This window comes from Mauremys reevesii, linkage group 2 (assembly GCF_016161935.1).
Source record: "Mauremys reevesii isolate NIE-2019 linkage group 2, ASM1616193v1, whole genome shotgun sequence".
Taxonomy (NCBI): Eukaryota; Metazoa; Chordata; order Testudines; family Geoemydidae; genus Mauremys; species Mauremys reevesii.
The window spans coordinates 243,254,245-243,274,949 of record NC_052624.1 but is presented as its reverse complement, the minus strand read 5'-3'; the positions used below and the strand labels follow the sequence as shown (position 1 = coordinate 243,274,949).

The 20,705-nt window shown below is 42.6% G+C and overlaps 2 protein-coding genes across 8 annotated transcripts in view; one reads left to right on the top strand and one right to left on the bottom strand.

The window, feature by feature from the left end:
* Positions 1–20,705, bottom strand: part of NECAB1 (N-terminal EF-hand calcium binding protein 1) — a 125,936-nt gene that overhangs the window by 25,206 nt on the left and 80,025 nt on the right. For all 3 annotated transcript variants that reach the window (XM_039524898.1, XM_039524897.1, XM_039524896.1), the window contains exon 6: positions 5,179–5,315. In XM_039524898.1, the coding sequence (XP_039380832.1) occupies positions 5,179–5,315 (137 nt within the window). The remainder of the gene's footprint in view (positions 1–5,178; positions 5,316–20,705) is intronic.
* C2H8orf88 (chromosome 2 C8orf88 homolog) overlaps positions 1–20,705 on the top strand; it is a 152,372-nt gene that overhangs the window by 71,604 nt on the left and 60,063 nt on the right. The window lies entirely within an intron of this gene.

Below are 20,705 nucleotides of genomic sequence, written 5' to 3'. Positions count from 1 at the left end.
TCTTGTATGTCACGGTGACCTGTGAGGAGGGAACATCAGAACAGCTATATTGGGTTAGACCAATGGTCCATCTAGCCTAGTACCCTGTCTTCTGATCAATGACAGGTGCTTCAGAGGGAATGAACAAAACAGGCAATCATTGAGTGATCCCCTATCATCCACTCCCAGCTTCTGGCAGTTAGAGCTAGGGATGCCCAGAACATGGGGGTTGCATCCTTGACATCTTGGCTAATAGCCACTGATGGACCTACTCTCCAGGAACTTATCTAAATCTTTGTTGAACCCTGTTTAAGATTTGGCCTTCATAACAACCCCTGGCAATAAGTTCCACAGGTTGACTATGTGTTGAATGAAGTAGTACTTCCTATTGTTTGTTTTAAACCTGCTGCCTGTTGATTTCATTGGGTGACCCCTGGGTCTTGTGTTAGGTGAAGGAGTAAATGACACTTCCTAATTCACTTTCTCCCTGTGGCCTGCACCGCTTCCCGCAGCTCCCATTGGCTAGGAACAGCAAACGGGGAGGCACTGGGAGCAGCAGGCGGCCGTGTCTGCAGACAGTCAATATAAACACTGTCCTGCGGCCCGCCAGTGGATGACCCTGATGGGCCACAGGTTGCCCACCACTGCTATAGGGCATTTAGGAACAGCTATATCTAGAGTCCTAGACAAAAAATCTCCATATTGCCCCACCAGACTATTAACAAAGAGGAGAGTTAGTAACAAAATACTCTCTTTTAGATCCACTGGAAACCTATTTGGTGCTATCAGTGACTTTGGGAAAACCAATAGCACAGGTGGACCTCAGTGGAAGTGTCCCAAATTCAAACTGAAAACAGCTTCATAAAAATCACTTTGCTTATATTTTGATGTAAAGATATGGAAGTGAAAGGAGAACTGTGATTCAAAACCAAACAAGATATCCAGGTCACTCTATTGTTCCTTTATGATGTATAAAGATGGTCTTAAACTTTCCTTCTTTAAATATTTTGATGTTTGTTTTTGCATCATAAATATCAAGCCATCCCATATCCCTCCCCCCTTCTCTTAGTCATAGGGTATGTCTACACTACGTGATTATTCCGATTTTACAGAAACCGTTTTTTGGAAAGAGATTGTTTAAAGTCGAGTGCACGTGGCCACACTAAGCACATTAATTCGGCGGTGTGCGTCCATGTACTGAGGCTAGCATCGATTTCCGGAGCATTGCACTGTGGGTAGCTATCCCATAGCTATCCCATAGTTCCTGCAGTCTCCCCCGCCCATTGGAATTCTGGATTGAGATCACAATGCATGATGGGGCAAAAACAGTGTCGCGGGTGATTCTGGGTAAATGTCGTCACTCAATCCTCCCTCTGTGAAAGCAACGGCAGACAATCATTTCGCGTCCTTTTCCCTGGATTGCCCGTGCAGACGCCATAGCACGGCAACCATGGAGCCCGTTCAGCCTTTTTTCACTGTCACCATATGTCTACTGGATGTTGCTAACAGACACGGTACTGCAGCGCTACACAGCAGCATCCCCTTGCCTTTTGCAAGTTAGCAAAGACGGTTACCAGCCATACTGTACCGTCTGCTACTGTCATGGTTGCTCCTGGCCGGCCTCAGTGAGGTCGGTCAGGGGTGCCTGGACAAAAAAGGGAATGACTCCCCAGGTCATTCCCTTCTTTAAGTTTTGTCTAAAGGGAGAGTCATTCCTGCCTAGAATATCAGACAAGCCTACTAAAGAACCAGAGAGGAAAACGGCCGCTCCGGGTCAGAGCCCCAGACATCCCGCAGAAATGGTGAGCTGCATGCCATTCTAGGGGGTGCCCCTGCAACAGCGCCACCCGTTGCTTCCCTCCTCCCCCACCCCTCCTGGGCTGCCATGGCAGTTATCCCCCCATTTGTGTGACGAAGTAATAAAGAATGCATGAATTTGAAACAATGCTGACTTTGTTGCCTCTGCAAGCAGAGATCAAAGGGGGGAGGAGAGGGCAGCATCTAGCTGCTATGCTATTCCAGACATGGCTGAATCTCCATTAGACAAAGCTTAAAGAAAGGAATGACCGGGAGTCATTCCCATTTTTGCCCAGGCGCCCCTGGCTGACCTCACCGAGGCCAGCCAGGAGCACTCACGGGACGACAATGACTTTGTGTGGTCTTAACTGCAAAAGTTGTAGTCACATACACCTGATGTTCTCAGTGCCAGTGCTCTGAACTGAGGCTTGGGAAATACAGTCTCTATGGCGCAGTGCTGCTGTTCTTTAAGTAAGTTACTGATTATCAGCAGGTAAGTATGCCCAGTGGTCTGTGATGGGATGTTAGATGGGGTGGGATCTGAGTTACTACAGAGAATTCTTTCCTGGATGCTGGCTGGTGAGTCTTGCCCACGTGCTCAGGGTTTAACTGATCTCCATATTTGGAGTTGGGAAGGAATTTTCCTCCAGGGCAGATTGGCAGAGGCCCTGGAGGTTTTTTGCCTTCCTCTGCAGCATGGGGAACGGGTCACTTGCTGGAGGATTCTCTGCAGCTTGAAGTCTTCAAACCATGATTTGAGGACTTCAGTAACTCAGACATAGGTTAGGGGTTTGTTACAGGAGTGGGTGGGTGAGATTCTGTGGCCTGCATTGTGCAGGAGGTCAGACTAGATCATAATGGCCCCTGCTGACCTTAAAGTCCATGAGTCTATGATGGATATCAATCATACTGTACCGTCTGCCGTCCGGAAGGGAAGGGAAGGGATGCTGCTGTGTAGCACTGCAGCACCGTGTCTGCCAGCAGCATCCAGTAGACATACGGCAACACAGAAAAAAGGCGAGAGAGGATTTTTTTCCCTTTGCTTTCACGGGGGTGGGGGGGTGGGAGGGAGTGACGACACATACCCTGAACCACCCGTGACAATGTTTTTGACCCTTCAGGCTTTGGGAACTCAGCCAAGAATTCAAATGGTTTTCAGAGAGTGCGGGAACTGTGGGATAGCTACAGTCGACAGTCGCCCCACCCTCTGTGAGCGTCCATTTGATTCTTTGGCTTTCTGGTACACTTGTCTCAGCGCCTTAAGTTTCACCACTGTGTTGAGTCCTTGTTGTAGCCTCTGTCCATCATGGCCTTGGAGATTCTTTTCAAATGTTTTGGCATTTCGTCTATTGGAACGGAGTTCTGATAGAACAGATTCATCTCCCCATACAGAGATCAGATTCAGTATCTCCCGTACGGTCCATGCTGGAGCTCTTTTTTGATTCTGGGACTGCATGGTCACCTGTGCTGATCAGCGCTCCACACTCAGCAAACAGGAAATGAAATTCAAAAGTTTGCGGGGCTTTTCCTGTCTACCTGGCAGTGCATCTGAGTTCAGATTGCTGTCCAGAGCAATGGTGCACTGTGGGATAGGTCCCAGAGGCCAATACCATCGAATTGCGGCCACACTAACCCTAATTGGAAATGGCAATACCGATTTCAGCGCTACTCCCCTCGTCAGGGAGGAGTACAAATATCGATATTACGAGCCCTTTATATCGAAATGAAGGGCTTCGTTGTGTGGACAGGTGCAGCGTTAATTTGGTTTAACGCTGCTAAATTCAAAATAAACTCGTAGTGTAGACCAGGCCTTAGACTATGTGAAAATCAGCATTCCCAACCTCCTTAATTGCTCTGGGAAAGAAATCAAGTATCAGCGAAGCCAGCATCCAACAGCAAAGCAAAGGAAACAAGGACCTGGCATTTCTAATATAAAAACATCAAGAGAAAACACATTTTAAAACATTCTAAATTTTGAAACAGTCGTTATCCATCACAAAGCAGCATTAAGAGGCAAAACCAGCAACTTGCTGTGCCATTCAACTTGAAAAGTCACCAAGAATATTCTGGGTAGCACTTTAGGATTAGCTGAGAAATGGATTCAGACACAGGTATAGTAACACAGTGATTGGGGAGAACAAAGGAAAAACTAGAGAGAAAACCCCAAAATATATTTTCAAATACAATGAGCTGCTTTAATACCTGATCCTTCAAATCTTACGCATGTGGGTGGTGACACTGAATTCGCTGGAACTACTCACACGAGTAAAGACTGCTCATGTGAGTAAAAGTTTACAGGATTGTGCCTTTAACATCTAAGACCCTGATCCTGAAAACACACATGTATGCGTAAGTGTGCATTGGGCCTAAGTTAAACCAAAATCTGTGCTTGCTGGGAAAGTACACATTTGTAGTAGATGTTAAAATAATAATAATAAAAAAACAAGCTTAGATTGTTTTATAGTTGTAGATGTAGCCTAAGCACAAGTGAGCTTGATGTATGCTGGGGCCAGGCAACCATCTATACTTGCATAAACCACCATAGGCAGTGTGTAATGGTGTTGATAATAACAGGGCTTCAGAATAGGTCAATTTAGAGGGTCTAGTTACGTGCAAAAATGTGGCTGCCCACTAGTTGAGGAGTGCATCAAAAAGGAACCCTATAACAACAATAATCTGAGCACTACATTAGATCCCAATAAGTTTCCAGGGGGAGTTCAAGATGCTGGTTTTTCTCCTCTTGGTCTGCCAGAGACCAGATTTGTTAACTTTCTGGGCACTCTGCAAAGTGCATCTTTTGTGACAGGCATTTAGGGAAGTTAGGGAAACTTGTAGGTGGAGGGGCTAGGGATGATTTTGGTAGGGTCTCATGTTGTTGTTGGGTAGAGAAGCCTTAGTTCTTGTGAGAGAGTCTATTAATAGGAAAAATTTTATTTGGAAAGACTAATGAACTAAGGTTTTGTACTGACAACGTTAGATTTCTTATAGTGTGTTTTATGTTTTGGGAGGCTCCAAAGAAATGAAATAAAATAAATTAAGCAAAATAAGCATCCCAAGTAGCAACAAAATGGCTGCACTCTCATAGATGAGGCAGTGAACCCACATGTTATCAGAGGATCAGAGCCTTAGAACCAGACACTGCACTCCTACCTCTGGCAAAACTCCCATTGACATCTGACTAAGGAGTGCAAGATTTGTCCTTTAGTGTCCTATTTAGTCTCTAAGACATCAAAATAAAATGCAAAACAGTCTTTGCAAATTCAGGGTATGTCAAGTGCATCTCACTGGAATATTTTTAAATCCAAATAGCATCCTAGATACAGAACTTTTATTTCTAATGTCATTTAACCCCTAGTTCCAGGCCCCTGACATACACCCAACTGGGGGAAACATTTCGTTCACCTTTCTTGACGAGTTTGCTCCTCTGTGGTTTCCATGGCACAATCCAGGGAGTTCTGGAGAGACTGCAGCTGATTCAATGTTTCTTTCAGTAAGAAACGAGTCACAAACTGTTCCAAGTTAGAGGCCTTTTGATAGTCCTAAAATTATGCACAATATTGGTGAGAATTAGTCTAATTGTATTAGAAATATGAGAGAGCGAAAAACCATCCTTAATCCAAAACAGGAGATGCAGATCTTTGGGAAAGCTTCAGCAGGCAGAAAGTAAAACTGACAAAAGTCTTCCATGTGGGTAGGCAACATTTTGATTTTCCTGATGGAAAAAATCAAAATTTTTCAGCAAAATGGAAATTTCCCCTTGGAAAATTTTGGTTTTGAGAAAAGGATGTTTTTCATTTGAAAATCAGTCTGATGAATAATTTGCAACCAGCTCTAACCTTAATATGAATGTAAATTCCACAGAGCCTCAAGGTAGCATATGCCCTTACGGATTACAAAAGGATCCTTAGGGGCAGACTCTCTGTGCAAAGTACCATTGCAGGAATAGGGCTTATATTTGCCCGAGTAAAGAGCTGAAAGTTCATCTTTAATGAGAATAATTTTGCAATCTGTGCAGCAAATTAATGGTGGAAATTACTATAGAACAATGGCCTTACATTAAAACAACAGATTACAGTTTTGTAACGTATTCAAATAAATGTATGGGTATTTAGGTATGTAAGTTTGAGTCATGTCGCTAAGTTATAGATTCATAGATTTATAACACCAGAAAGAGACCATTTTGATCATCCACTCTAACCTCCTGCATACAACAGGCTATAGAATTTCACCAAGTGGTTCCTGCATCAAACCCATAACTGTTAGTTGAGCTTTAAATATCTTCTAGTTCTTGATTTTGAAAACTTTAAGTGATACATCCCTAGGTAAGATGTTCCAATTGTTAAGTAAAAATTGCATCTTATTTCCAGTCTGAATTTGTCTAGTTTCAAATTCCAATCACTGGATCTTATAATTGGGTGCTAAATTTGGGAACCTTCTACAATCAGAAATCATTTTACCATGGAAGTACTTATAAACCATGATCAAGTCACTGCTTAATTTTCTGAATAGTTTTGCTATGTTTATCTCATTTTTGGCCTATACCATTTCTAATATTTCTTTTATTTCTGATATATTCTAAATATTCCTTCTTATTGTTGTTAACCCTACAAGATGTAAACTTTTCACTGATACCTTTAGCTGCACTTATCAATTGTCCGCATTTCATATCTTCTAATGTATAGTCATTGGAATCAATTTTCCCTAATTTCCTTTTTGATATTTTTTTTAAACAATTAATTTTGTCTTAACCAGAAAGTTCATTTAAAACTTCCAATGAAATCTTCATAAACCTCTTTTAAAATGAAGGGCTAAGGACTCTGTTCTGTCTTTTGCTGCCTATTTGTACTTATTTTCAGCACAGTGCACATTGTTAATATTTCTGTTTAATATTTGCATTTTATTTTAGTAAGATTTTTGTATCATGGATATAGATACGATTTTATAGATAAAACAGCTACCAAAAGTGTCATCTTGGCAGCAAAATAAAAATAACCCTCAAAACCACAAAGATCAATCAGAAATGAGAACTTTGATAATACTACTTTTTACAAAATTTCCCTATATTTAGGATATACTCACAAATCAAACATGGCCCTCCGTTAAAATAATTTCCATGCAAAGTATCTTCTAATTGGGAATATGCACAAGTGATTCACAAGGTAAAATATATATAATATATATATATGCAATAAAGCACAGAACAGAAATGAATGCAATAATCATGGAAAAAAGAATATATCATTTCTAAAACAGTAATTTGTAATGTTCCTTGAGTACTGAAGCCATGATTATACAATAATATGGGTGCAGCTGTTTTCATCTGTCTTTCATTTGTCTTCATCTGAACCAACTTGTATTTAGCTCAGACACTTTGCTTCCTTCTCCAGACATGAAAAAGGGCTCTGTGTAGCTTGAAAGCTTGTACTTTCCAACAACACAAGTCGGTCCAATAAAAGATATTATCTCATCTACCTTGTCTCTTTCATCTTCAAAATTCTTTACAAATGTATTTAATTTTCAAAGCAGCCCTGTGAAAAGAGGGAGATATAATTGTTCCCATTTTACAGACTCTGAATTTAGGTGACTTCCTTAAGACCAATTGGGGAGTAACTATCAGAATCGAGATTAAAAACAAGATTTCTTGGGGTGAATCCTGACCCCCGATCTGGTTCCTTTCAGATGTGTAAAAAGGCTGGAGTGGCGAATAAGCTTAAGTTTGCCAGGCGCCCAGTTTTTTACTGGAATGCCTAGTCAAAAAGGGACCTTGTTGGCTCTGGTCAGCATGGCTGACCGGGCCGTTAAAAGTCCAGTTGACAATGCTGCAGGGCTAAGGCAGGCTAGTCCCTATCTGTCCTGTCTCCATGCTGTATGCCAGAAGCAGCCAGCAGATCCTAGGTGTGGGGAAGGAGGCTCCATGCGCTGCTCCCGCCCTGAGCACCTTCTCCGCACTCCCATTGGCCAGGAACCATGGTGCCTGCGGGCGAGACCAGCACACGGAGCCTCCTGGCCTTCCCACCTAGGAGCCAGACCTGCTGGCCACTTCCGGAGCGCAGTGCGGAGCCAGGACAGGCAGGGAGCCTGCCTTAGCCCCGCTGACCAGGAGCAACCCGAGGTAAGCCCACACCCCAACCCTGAGCCCCCTCCTGCACCCATAACCCCTCATCCCCAGCCCCACCCCAGAGCCTGTACCCCTAGCTGGAGCCTTCATCTTCTCTGCACCCCAATCCCCTCCCCCAGCCCAGAGTCCCCTCCCACACCCTGAACCCCTCATCCCCAGCCCCACCCCAGAGCTCGCACCCCCAGCCAGAGACCTGACCCCCTCCTACACCCCAACACCCTGCCTCAACCCGCAGCCCCCTCCCACACTCTGAATCCCGACCAACCCTCCAGCCTGGAGCCCCCTCCTGCACCACAAACCCCTCGTCCCTGGCCCCACCCCAGAGTTCACAGCCCCAGCCAGAGCCCTCACCTCCTCCCGCACCCCAACCCCCTGCCCCAGCTCCATGAAAGTGAGTGAGGGTGGGGGAGAGCAAGCCACCGAGGGAGGGGGAACGTAGTGAGCGGGGGGCAGGGCCTCAGGGAAGGGGTGGGGCGGGGCCTTGGGAAGAGGCAAGGCTAGGGCATTTGGTTTTGTGCAGTTAGAAAACTGGCAACCCTAAATAAGCTCCATATCCATCCTGGGGAGTATTTCTCTGGTGTAGGCACTGTGGGTGACAGCTCTAAGGCTGCCTCCTTAGGACCCACAGGCATAGGGGTATGTCAGAGTGGGGTGCAAGTGAGAAGGGTGTATTGGGGTAAAAGATTCCAGGCAGCACTACAGCTCATAGGGCAGCCCAGGGAGGCTGCCATAATTTAGACAGGTCCTCTGTGCTGTCTAAATTAAATTAGAGGCCTCTCCAGCTCCAGGAGCAGCCCAGGATTGGAGGGGCACAAAAACAGCTTAAAACAACCTTTGATCCCTGTTCCTTGGGCTGCAAACTGTGCTTTTCTCTTAGAATCTAATAGCCCAGAATCTAAACCCAGGTTTCTAGGTCTGTGCTTAGATCTCTAGACCGTGCCACTTCTTACCCAAATTAATAACCCTTCAATCTTCAGCAGTTTTCCACATTGAATGCTAAGCACTCAAACAGCAGACTTCCTTTACTAAAACTAGACTGCAATATGGGTCCGTGTACAATACTAAGGGGTTCCCTTTTGTCTTCTATGCACACGGGTAACTCCCACTGATTCATTAAAAATGAATTGTTTTCCACACTGCAATGACTACACTACAACAATATCTCTTTCATGTTAAAAGGCCAAGGTACTGCAGGCAGCTGTGGTGGTGAATATTGAATTTTTATTCCCATTCACTGTTCATCGGAAGAAGCCACTGTGATTTTCATGTGTACTCATTTCAGGGTTATGTGAAATGTGAGCAAGTTACGTTCTGAGGTGTTCAAGATTAAGCTTGGCATCATATTTTAGCAGAGCTATAAGGTTTCTTTGTATAATGAATTTTTTATATTTTTATATGTTTAAAAGTCCTCAATCCTACTCTATTTTCCCCCAGGTAATCCTAGAAGTCTGACTATTAGAGCATCTGTTCTTCAACCAAAAGGTGTTATTAGTAATGGTCCTGAAAGTGTAACTTTGCCTCAGCAACATGGGACTCTCTGTACCATTAAAGTAGGCTCTGAAGTTATTCACATGTTATTTAAACACTGATTATACTGTCTTCTCCAGAGAAGACAAGTAGTTTCAATTTTTGTGTATGTTCTACAATGTAGCTCTTTCATCAATGCAAGGCTATAAAAAAATCTACTGTACATTATTTCCTCGTAATAGTTCTGTAATTTATATGTCAGCCTGTATGAAAAAATGGTAATAATTAGAGATTACTAGCCCAGGCTGCAAATTTCAGAGCATGTGAGCTAGATTCTGTCCCTTCTCCAGCTTCACTACCAAAATTATTTACTGTTTCCAATCAGCTGCATCTGGCAACAGAGCATGCATGAAACAAAGGGCCTGGTTATGTTTGCAAAACTTTTGCTGTTGTAGCTGATAGAACAGTTAAACAACAAATTCAGCCAATTTAAACACATTTTATTAAAAAACAGTGGCCCCAATTGTTCAAGCTGTTTTGTCTGGTGGGCACCTCTTGGGAACCTCACTGACTTCCATGGGACTCCACACTGTGGAGCTCATTGTAGGATTGGGGCCTATATATGGAATATTGAACAGCTGCCACTCTACCGTTTCACTGAAAACTGCTGCTGAAATGACAGATTGCCATTAAAACTCTCAGGGCTAGATTCACAAATGGACTTAAGCACCTAAAATGGCAGTTAGGTACCTAAATCCCAGAATCAGACCACATTAGGATTCACAAAATCCCCATTCAGGTACTGCCAAACCCTGTAGGTGCCTAAACTCATTCCACACCTAAGTATTTGCAGTAGAAGTTCCCTAGGTGCCTATGTTTCCGAGCATGTTCACTACAGCCCCATGCCAGACAGCCAAGCCCTAGCTGATGCACGAACTGGGAGAAGACAGTTGTTCCTGCGGGGTTTGATCTGATAAGCGTGGTCTGAGCTTGCCTATCCAAATGGGTCCTTATAGGTGAGCTGGCTCTCACCAGCCATTTTGAGCAAACTGCCTCATAACTTTTAGCCCAGTGGTTAGAGTACTCACCTGAGATGTGGGCAAGCCCATTCCACAGTCCCCCAGCTGAGGTAGTTTGACCAGACTAACCCCTAGACTATGGGGCATTTTGATGTAGGGTTTCCTCTGCCTCTCCTGTTGAAGCTATTACGTGGTGGCTAAATAATTTTTGAAAAAATAATTAGAGCAGGGGGGACTGGATCGTGGGTCTTCCCCATGAATGCACTAATCACCAGGCTACAGAGTCATTGTCTCTCCTCCTCCCCCACACTCAATAATTTCATTATTTATTCAGTGGTACAGCTTCACCAGGAGAGACTGAGGAAGCCTCATGTCAGATTGTATCTTAGCCTAGTCAGTAGGGCAATACCCTGTTCAAATCTTTTCCCATCATTGGTGGGTGGGGGCTTGAATCAGGGACCTCCCACATCCCAGGCGAGTACCCTTACCACTGGGCTAAAAATTACGAGGGAGGCCCTCTTCCCCACAGTTCTTTGCAGATACAGCTTTGGTGCCTAATTCCATCAGAGGGTTTTCAGAGAGAATCATGAGCTGAGAGAGGTGCCTCCCTGCTGGCTGGACATAGGCGCCTATCTCCCTGAGAGTAGTGGGGCTTAGGACACACCCATCATCTTAGCTAGTTTAGGCAGCTCTCTGCCTAGCATGCTGGTCTTTGTGAATCATAGTCTAAGGAGCCTTTCTTTCCCCATTCATCGTATAGGGAGCCTAGGTACCTAACTCAGGCTTTGGGAATCCCAGTGATTTTTTTTAGGTGTTTACAGGTTAGGGTGGTAATGCTCAGTGTTGGCATGTCTAAATTTCTTTGTGAATGTAGCCCTCACGTGCCATCCCCTTCCTTCAGCTTTCCTGTATTTCATATCCACAGGGTTCCTTATTATCTTTGTCCTCCCCATCAACGTTTCCTCTCCCATGCATTAATTATTGACAGACTATCAAGTCATAGGATGTGTGCTGGTCTGTCAGCTGGTTGTTAATAATGCTAGCTCTGTGCTCGTATGCTGTAATGCCTCATGCTCTACTTTGAAGATGCCACTGCCTGGTATTGAGGTTTATTTTGATATCAAAAAGATCTTGGTGAAATCAACTACACCTCTACCTCGATATAACGCTCTCCTTGGGAGCCAAAAAATCTTCATCTTATAGGTGAAACTGCGTTATATCGACCTTGCTTTGATCCACCGGAGTGCACAAGCCCACCCCTTGGAGCATTGGGTTATATCCAAATTCATGTTATATCGGGTGGCGTTATATCGGGGTAGAGGTGTATATGTGTTTAAAACAGAAAGCTTCCTTTGAAACAAAGCAGACTCTGCAACAATTCAAATAACAGGCTTTTCTGTCACCCTTCATGCATTTAAGTTTTCCCATTGGGATGCATTATAAAATCTTTTGACTCATAAAAGGAATTTGTATGTTCTCAAAATAACATTAGACTTCTGAATTTCAGTAAAGAATTCTCCAAGTTCAAAACATACTATAAATATGGAATATATATATAATTTTTAAAAAACAATTAGAACAGTGGGGACTGGATTCTGGGTCTCCCCCATCAACGTGCTAATCACCAGGCTACAGAGTCATTGTCTCTCCCCTTTCCCCACACTCAATAATTTCATTATTTATCCACAGTGGAACAGTTTATCTATCTATCTATAATAGATAGATAGATAGATATAAAAGGTGTGCATGTGCACTTTTTTTCCAAAATGAGGGATTTGTAACTTAATGTAACAAAGTATGCTCCTGGAAAATAATCTTACCTTAAAAGTTCTGGGTCAGATCATCTGCTCCTGTGCGTTTGTGTAGCTCAATAGACTTCTGCGATGCTACACCTAGTCCCAGTAACTATAGACCTGGCCTTAAATATAAATAATCTATATGCAGATTTCTTTTGAAAGGATCAGTATGTTTTATTAGAACTTCAATCCTTTGAACTGCTACCCTTTATTTTTACAAAGGATAATTATACCTTTATTTTAGCATTTTCTCCCCACATTGTTATATCTTTGTGCCACATTATGGCCCCAATTCTGTAAGATAATAAGCACATGTCTAAATTTGAGTTTATGAGTAGTGCTGTTTAAGTCAATCTTCTGAATTCTCAGTTATGCTCAAGCCTCATTATACCAAGTGGCACAGCATAAAGGATCCACAAAGTAAACTACACCTGCTCTCACTTTAAGGTCTGTTTATGCTGTCAGGTGTTAAGAGACCCCAGCATGACTGAGAATCAGGCCTAATGGCCTATTTCTAAACTCATGTGATTGAAGTGAGGCACAGGCTTCAGCACCTTGAATTAGAACCATTATTCCTACTTTCAGGAGCTTACAACATAACATTCTGAACTTTCAACTGCAGCCTGAAAACGGGCCAGAGACTATGTTGTTACCAGTCTTCCTTTAGCAAATTTTGCAGTACACATTTTTATAACCAATTTTGCAAACTTGTGGATATATTCAAATACAAGAAGCTTTTGTAAGGTATACATTGGGGAAGAGGGAAATTTTCAGGTAACTGGGCCTCACCCCAGATTACACCTGAAGGTAAGTGAGGAGGACCTGTTGATTTCAAGCTTTTAGGAAAATTTGTCAAATAACAGTTACTCCTGCTCCAAATGAAAACCTATATTGAAGATGTACATGATAAAATGTGTGTTTTTAACTCTTCACTGTGTCTTTTGGTGTGAATTATGGATGGGGTGTCCTCTGGCTATTAAGCCTTGTCTTTGAATTTCCTGGATATACTATTTTATTTGTTTTGTGAGTGTGTGTTTGCAATCAGCATGTAAACATGTTTTTTGGTTTTTTGACCTTTAAACTTGGATATAAATGATTCATTTCCTATGTTGGATAATAGCTTTGGAAGCACCGTGTTCTCAAATATAAACATCTGTGTGATCAAAGATACCTCACACAGTGTACTGCATGTCAAATATTTTTCTTCACCACCAGGATAAGCTGTTAAGCTAGTTATTGTACTGTTGGAAGATTTAAACTGTTGAAATCTCAGATGTTAAACCACCCATGAATCATCAGAGTTAATTATGTAGCTGGGAGCATCAAAATCGCCTATATTTATTTACCATATGTTAAAATTAATCAAGTCTTAGCTCTCTCTCCAATCAAAGTACCTTGTTATTTTTTAGGTTCTATAAAGAAATGTTAATAGGATACATTATCCTGCAGTGTCTTTAGAGCAAGTACCTAAGGCTGACACCAGCCCTGTATGAAACACCTGTGGCAGCCTTTTAAAAGTGGCAGAATTAATTTGTGTAATGCTAAGGCTGATTTCTTCCTCCACCTAAGTTATCTGACTTCCCCACACTAATTGGTTTAAAGATGTTGTATCTGACAGAGTTAATTTACTTTCCATGAGCTTTGATTCTGTGTGACACATTAGAACAACAGGTGCAAATTTATTCAGAATGGACAACTAAATTCAAGCCTACAGCAGAAATCTAGGGTCTGTTTTAATTTATCTTTGATCAATATACTTTGAAAGCTCTGAACAAAACATGGATGGACCTAATAGAGATAACCCTCACTTGTGTTGAGATGCCAGAGCTATTTCACAACATACAGATGTTCAGTACATCTTCAAATTCTGAACCACCAGAGAATAAACATTACAGGCACCTCCGTAGAGCTTCCTGTCTGCATATAGTGAATCTGATTAATCACTGAGCTGAACTAAATTTTCAAAAATATGTCCATAGCTTATATTTACTAAGCTATTCTATAGACTGGAGCTCCTGAAATTGAGGTGCTACAGCAAAAGAACCTTAACGTTAAAGAATACTTGTCAGTTCCTGCTGCTGGTTGCTATTTCCTCTTTGACTCCTTCAGAAATGATCTTCTGTGTCGGTGACTTATTTGAGGTTTTTTAATCATAGCTACCAGACTGTATTTTCCAGTCCCCAGATAGATCACACCTTACTAATTCAGGTTTTGTGCACATAATTATTACAGGAAATATCCCTTCAGATACTTTCCCGAAGTGCTTAGCATGTTAAGTTATTTATTCTGTATTACTCTACTTACTTCTTGCTCCTACTCCAGCCAATTGACTATTGCTTAACCCCTTTTTTACTTAGAGCATTCAATACAAACATTTTGTACTGTTAGTATTTAACAGTCTTAGTACACTTGGAAGCATTGTTGTTTTTCCAAGGCCTGATCCAAAGTTCACAGAAGTTGGTGAGAACCTTTCCACGGACTTCAGTGGGCTTTGGAGTGGGCCTTTATACCTCACCAGCTAAGGGATTAAATGGTCCCCTCCTTTTATGAAGGGAGTTAATGTGGTTTAGTGGCTAGATTGGGAGCCAGGAGAATTAGGTTTTCTAATCCCAGCTCTGCTGTTGGCTTCACATATGAGGATGGGTAAATTGCATTATCTCTCTGAACCTCAGAAGCTCTCTCTCTGTAAAAACCCTTTTCAAAGGGTTTTGGAGAGCTGTGGAAGAAGGGTGCTGTAGAAGTAATCAGCATTACTGTTAAATACTTCGGGGAAAAAACACCTCCATAGGAATTTAAATCAAGTAGCGAATGAATCGTTTTTGACAATGTTTTATAATACTTTATCATTAGTTGTTTTCTAGGAGAAAAGGCTTTCATTTCCATTATAAACACTGGTGCCAGGTTGCACTAGAAAAGAAAATATTCATTCTGAATTAAGGAAGTTTTGTATCAATTTATAAAACATGCATAAGGTAGTGCAAGGTCAGTTGGCATGAAAAGTATTTAATGCCGTTGGCATACTACACCCATCAATTAATGATGTAAGCCAGTGATGGTCTTTTTGAGAGAACAAGAAAGATGCTCTGTTTCTTGAACATGTCAACAGCGAATTATATTTCCTTAGCATATATGTTACACTTCACATTATGGTACAAAGAAAATATGCCTGTGTTAACATACTGTAGCAGTGGTTGTTTTTATTGGATAAGTGGATCTTAAATAAATATGGATAATTCCCCACTTCTTTCTGGTCCAAGAAACAGGCCCAATCTTGTGGGGTGCTGAGATTTATCAATTGCCATTAATGTATCTGGAAAAAAGTTATTTTATAGCCTTCACTACAGAATGCCTGCTCGTGATCTTTAAAACTCAGGAGTTTAGGACTCAGTTCCCTGTACTGGTACAGAAAGTTCCTTCACAGAGAGAGCCAAGAATATATTAACTGGGGCACGTGTACCAAAACTTGGAGATGTCAGAATGGATTTTATTTGGAGACATGAGACAGCAGAATTGATTAGCTGATATGTTAGAGATGGAGTTGATATACTGGTGGGGGAGTGAAGATGTGGCAATGTCATTTATATACATTTCTTATTTGCATTGTCATGGACCAGAGCCCCAGTGTGTTAGGCAGAGCTGGCTCCAGGCACCAGCTGACCAAGCACTTGGGGCGGGGCGGTGCTCGGGTGTTTTTTGTTTTTTTTTTGGTTCGGTGGGGCGGCGCTCGAGGATTTTTTTTTTTCGCCCAGGTGGTGCTCGGAGTGGGAGGGGGTGTCTCGGGAGTGCGGGGGCTTCGGGCAGCGCGGCGTTCTTTTTTTTTTTTTTTTTGCTTGGGGCGGCAAAAAAGTTAGAGCCGGCCCTGGTGTTAGGTACCATACAAACACAGAGCAAAAACACAGTCCCTGGCCAAAAGAGCTTACAATCTAAGTATAAGAAAACAGAGATGGCGACAGACAGGAGTGTACAAGGAAAATGAGAGAATATCAATCAACATGATATACATATAACTTAGAGGGGTGCATGGGAGTGCAGGTACTATTCATCCTGGTTAGTAGCCTTAATTATCAAGGAGGTAGATTGTTGTGAAGGCCTGTATTTTGCATAATTTAATTACTATGGAAGGATACTTTTATTTCTACACGAAGAACAAAAAAGGATGAAGCAAAACTAAGTTTATAATCGTTGTTTCTACAGAAAAGAGAATTGTGAATATATAAGCTGCATGTTGATGAAAACTTTCAGGACATGGAAAGCCTGTTAGAAAGTGACAAGCTCCTGCTATGAATTTTCTACAGAAAAATATCGTAATGATGGAGAGAGTGTTTTGGTTGTCTTTGCAATGGACTTAAGTGGCCTTTGTGTTGTAATTATTGCATAGAAATCTTTTGATCTTGCTCAGTTATTTCTGCATCAATTTCTGTCCCTATTTCTTCAGTAAAAACTTTACTCCTGGCACCTGGAAGAAACAATGATTTGCTGGCTGAGTAGTAATAGGTGAAGCAGGTAGAAATAGCTTATTTGTAATGTGTAACTTATTCCATTCAGGGGCTAAATACCTGATAATGTTCTGCTTCTGTTCATATTATATATACTTTGCCAAAGTCATTTTATTCATAACTTTTTATGTTAATCTGAACAGATACCACACAATTTAGTTATGCTAAGAATTGATTAAAACTGTGTGTGTGTGTGTGTGTGTGTGTGTGTGTGTGTGTGTGTGAGAGAGAGAGAGAGAGAGAGAGAGAGATCGATCCTCTGCTCGTATAAATCAGTGAAGTTTCATTGACTTCAGTGGATTTCTCTGGCCTAGAGAGCCTGAGTTTTAAGTACTAGTCTATCTAAAGAATTTTGAGCAATGAATGTTTCAGGGAAGATGTGGGGATGTCCTTTATATGGTATCTGAGGAATTGCAGTCTTCAAATTTTTAATTAGAATAAGTTTTTGCACCATTTCCATTCTTGTTACAAAGATTGTCCCAATACTTTATAATATCATCTCGGTGTAGTGCCATTTGCATCCATGTGCTAAAAAGTTGCAATGAATATTCCCATGTTTTCATTCTGATGACAAAACAAGAATGGCAAAAAATGAATCCATTCTTTGAGAGCCAGTGTGGTCCCAGTGCGTAGGGCAATGGACTGGGAAATGAGAACCAACTTTTATTCCTGGCTCCACTAGTGACCTGCTGTGTGTCCTGGGGCAAGTTTCTTCCCCCACTGAGCCTCTATTTCCTCTCCCATCCTTTCTGTCTTGTCTATTTAGATGTTAAGTTTTTCAGAGCAGGGAATTCTTTTACTCTGTTTATACATTGCCTAGCCTAATGGAATATTGATGTAGGTTAGGGTCTCTAGGCACAGCCATAATACAAATAATAATAATAAAAATGACCCTCCTGAAATGAGAGAAGAAAATGGTTCAAGCCTAATCTATTCTAATGCCAACTTTAGGGCCGGATCCTGCTGCATATGACTCCATGGCAAATTTGTCATTTACTTTATTGGGAGTATGACCAGGGCCTACTAATTTACAGTTAGCTTATGGTCTGTCTCAAATGCAATATCGCCTGCACTGTGTTTGTAAGTTATGATTCTGAATAGAAGTGCTAATAGATGCATAATTTGCCAAACAATCACAATGTGTAACTAATTTGATCCAACTGTCACTTAAAAATTTTAAGTAAATGCTACAAATTCTTTAATTTATTCTGTTTTCTAACAAAATGCAACTGCAAGTTTAGCCTTGGTCCAGAGACAACTGGAATAGCCGCAGGGGTGAAAATAGAAATAGGGACTTACCGATATGGGGCTGGGTTGGGGCCAGCTGTGGCCCCCTGAAGGGGCAGGGTCTCAGGCAAAAGGGACGGGGATGGGGGGTGGGTCAGAGCCAGCCCCGGCTCGCCCTGTACCGGTAAGTGCCCTCCGTCTCTGGGGTAGCAGCGGCAGCCGAGGGCTCCGGCAGCAGTTTAAACAGCCCAGGGCTCGGCCGCTGCTACCACCCCGGGCCCTTTAAACCACTGCCGGAGCCCCCGGCTGTTGCTGCTACCCCAGGGCTCCAGCAGCAGGGCTCCGGGGGCTATTTAACGGGTCCGGGGCTCCCCTGCCTCTACTGCCCTGGGCCCTTTAAGTAGCCGCCAGAGCTTGCCAGAGCCCTGGGGTAGCAGCGGTGGCAGGGCTCTGGCAGTGGTTTAAAGGGCCGGGGCTGTAGAGGCAGCGGGAGCCCCGGGACTTTTAAATAGCCCCCAGAGCCCCGCTGCTACTACCCCAGGGCTCTGGCGGCAATTTAAAGGGCCTGGCGGTCCAGCTGCTGCTGGGAGCCCCAGGCCCTTTAAATTGCCGCCTGGGAAGCCAGGCCGCCCTTGTAGCGGCACACCGGCTCTTGGCGCTACAGCATACCGGGGCGTACCGGCTCACTTTCACCTCTGAATGGCAGTATTCTACAGTAACAGCACACAATGCTGATGTAAACAATACTGTCCTGGGCCATTACTGGAGGATTCTGACACACATTTTCTTAGGAGTGTCCATTAGAACAACTATAGTCTATCCAGGGGCGGTGTATAATGGAGGCTGGGGGAGGCTAAGCTGCTCCTGGGGACAGTGGCAGATTTGTGGCCCCTGGAAAAACCTCCCTCCGCCGTGGCCCTGGGGCTGGAGGAGCTTTTGCTCCTCACTGTGGCCCTGTGGCTGCAGCAGGGGCACAGAGCTTTTTCAGTCTCGGGGCCACAGTGGGGGGAGGGGAGAAGAGCAAGGGCGATATCAGGGCCTCGGGGGGAGAAGGAGGGGAAGGGAAGAGGCAGAGTGGGGGTGGAATGGGAGAGGAGATGGAATGGGGGAGGGGCTCGAGGCTCAGAGCTCTAGCCAGGGTCAAGATCTCTGCTGTGGTCCCAGCTGAGGCTGAGAACTCAACCCTGGCCGGGGCTGAGCGCGCACACACACCCACACCCACACCCACACCCACACCCTTCCCCAGCTGGGGCTATGGGGGGTCTGAGAGCAGCGAGTGGGGGGCGGGGCATTTGCCAGAAGGGGGAGGCCAGGGGCTAGCCTCCCTAAGAGGAAGCTTCACCCATGAGTTTATCACTGGCTCTTCCATTCTCGTTAGGAATACTGATGTGACTGCTGCAATAGTATCTACAAAATTAATACAGGGATAAAAAGTTCTGTTCATTTTTCTCTCCAGATAGCTTAGAGGCACATGACTGCTGTTTGCTGCTTTTTATAACTGCAGGTAGTTAGAGTATGTATAATTCATTGTTCTTAGGAGGCATTTGTAGGAATATAGGTAAAACAAAGCTGTAGATGATGTGTTTTGATAGATATTGACAGAAGATTGAGTGGATTATGTACCTCATTTTCTGCTAGAAAGCTATTTCTATGCAATTTTAAATTAAAAGGCATTGGTATTGATTTAATTTGGGATATGGTTTTGAAATTTCTGATTTGTTAACAAATCTTCTTTTGTCTGCAGCAGAATCTGAGCACTAGCTTCTCTTGGCCCTGCAGTTATAAAATTTAGGCAAAAAGATCAAAACAGTTCCCATGAATTTTCATTATTCATCATGGGGGGTAGGAGGGGAGAAATCTATCAAATACACACAAGATGTGCTTTCCTGATTAAATTGCTCTGCTCACTATCTCAGCCATTGGTATTCTTCTTTAATGTTCTGACGACTTTCAGTGGCAGTCATCATGATTATAAATTAACACAAAATAAACAGAAAACCTTATGCAGCAAAGTGCCATAGTTTCACACAGCACTAAATACTATTACATAAAAATAGTTATTGCAGTGCTTGTTTATGAGATATTTAGTCATAGACCTGTATCTCTGCTTTGTATAGGGAACAATTGGTGACACATTTAGTACTGGCACCAGCATTTCTGTTAGCTTCAGATGCATTTGCCACAAACAGCTGATAAATAGTTCAGTATATGTTTTTTATGAAAATAAGATCCAGATTCCAATTTAAACCAATGGGAGTTTTGCTTGATTAAAGACTGGGGAATTTGGCCCAAGGTATCCATGGCCTAAATAAATTAGGCTTTACTTCTTAGTAAGTAAAGAATTCTTTAGTCATTCTTTACTTAATCTGTTTTAGGATGGCTTTAGCTGGAGAAAGTATGGTATGGCAGACCACTGCATCTGGAGGTGGGAACCTTATTCAAAAGAGTAACAGCTGTGAGGATTGAGGCTTAGTGACATGTAAAGTAATTAATATGATATTTTGACTTTATTTCTTGATGATCTCAATGTATTTCTTAGATCTCTCAACTTGAGTGGGTCAACATTTTTCCTTCAAAACCTTCCCTGGAAAAATTGGGGTTTTGACTAAATGATATGGTAATACATGAATATTTGTTTATTTTTATTTAGAAAGTGTCTGCTTTCCTTGAAAATGTTCTATTTTTCAATGGAAAACCTGTTTCAGGTAAAAAACTGAGGACTTTTTTTTTTTTGGACAAACAATGATAATTATTAAGGCTTTTAGTCTTTTTGATGATATATCAAAATTTTCTGCAGGATTTTTTT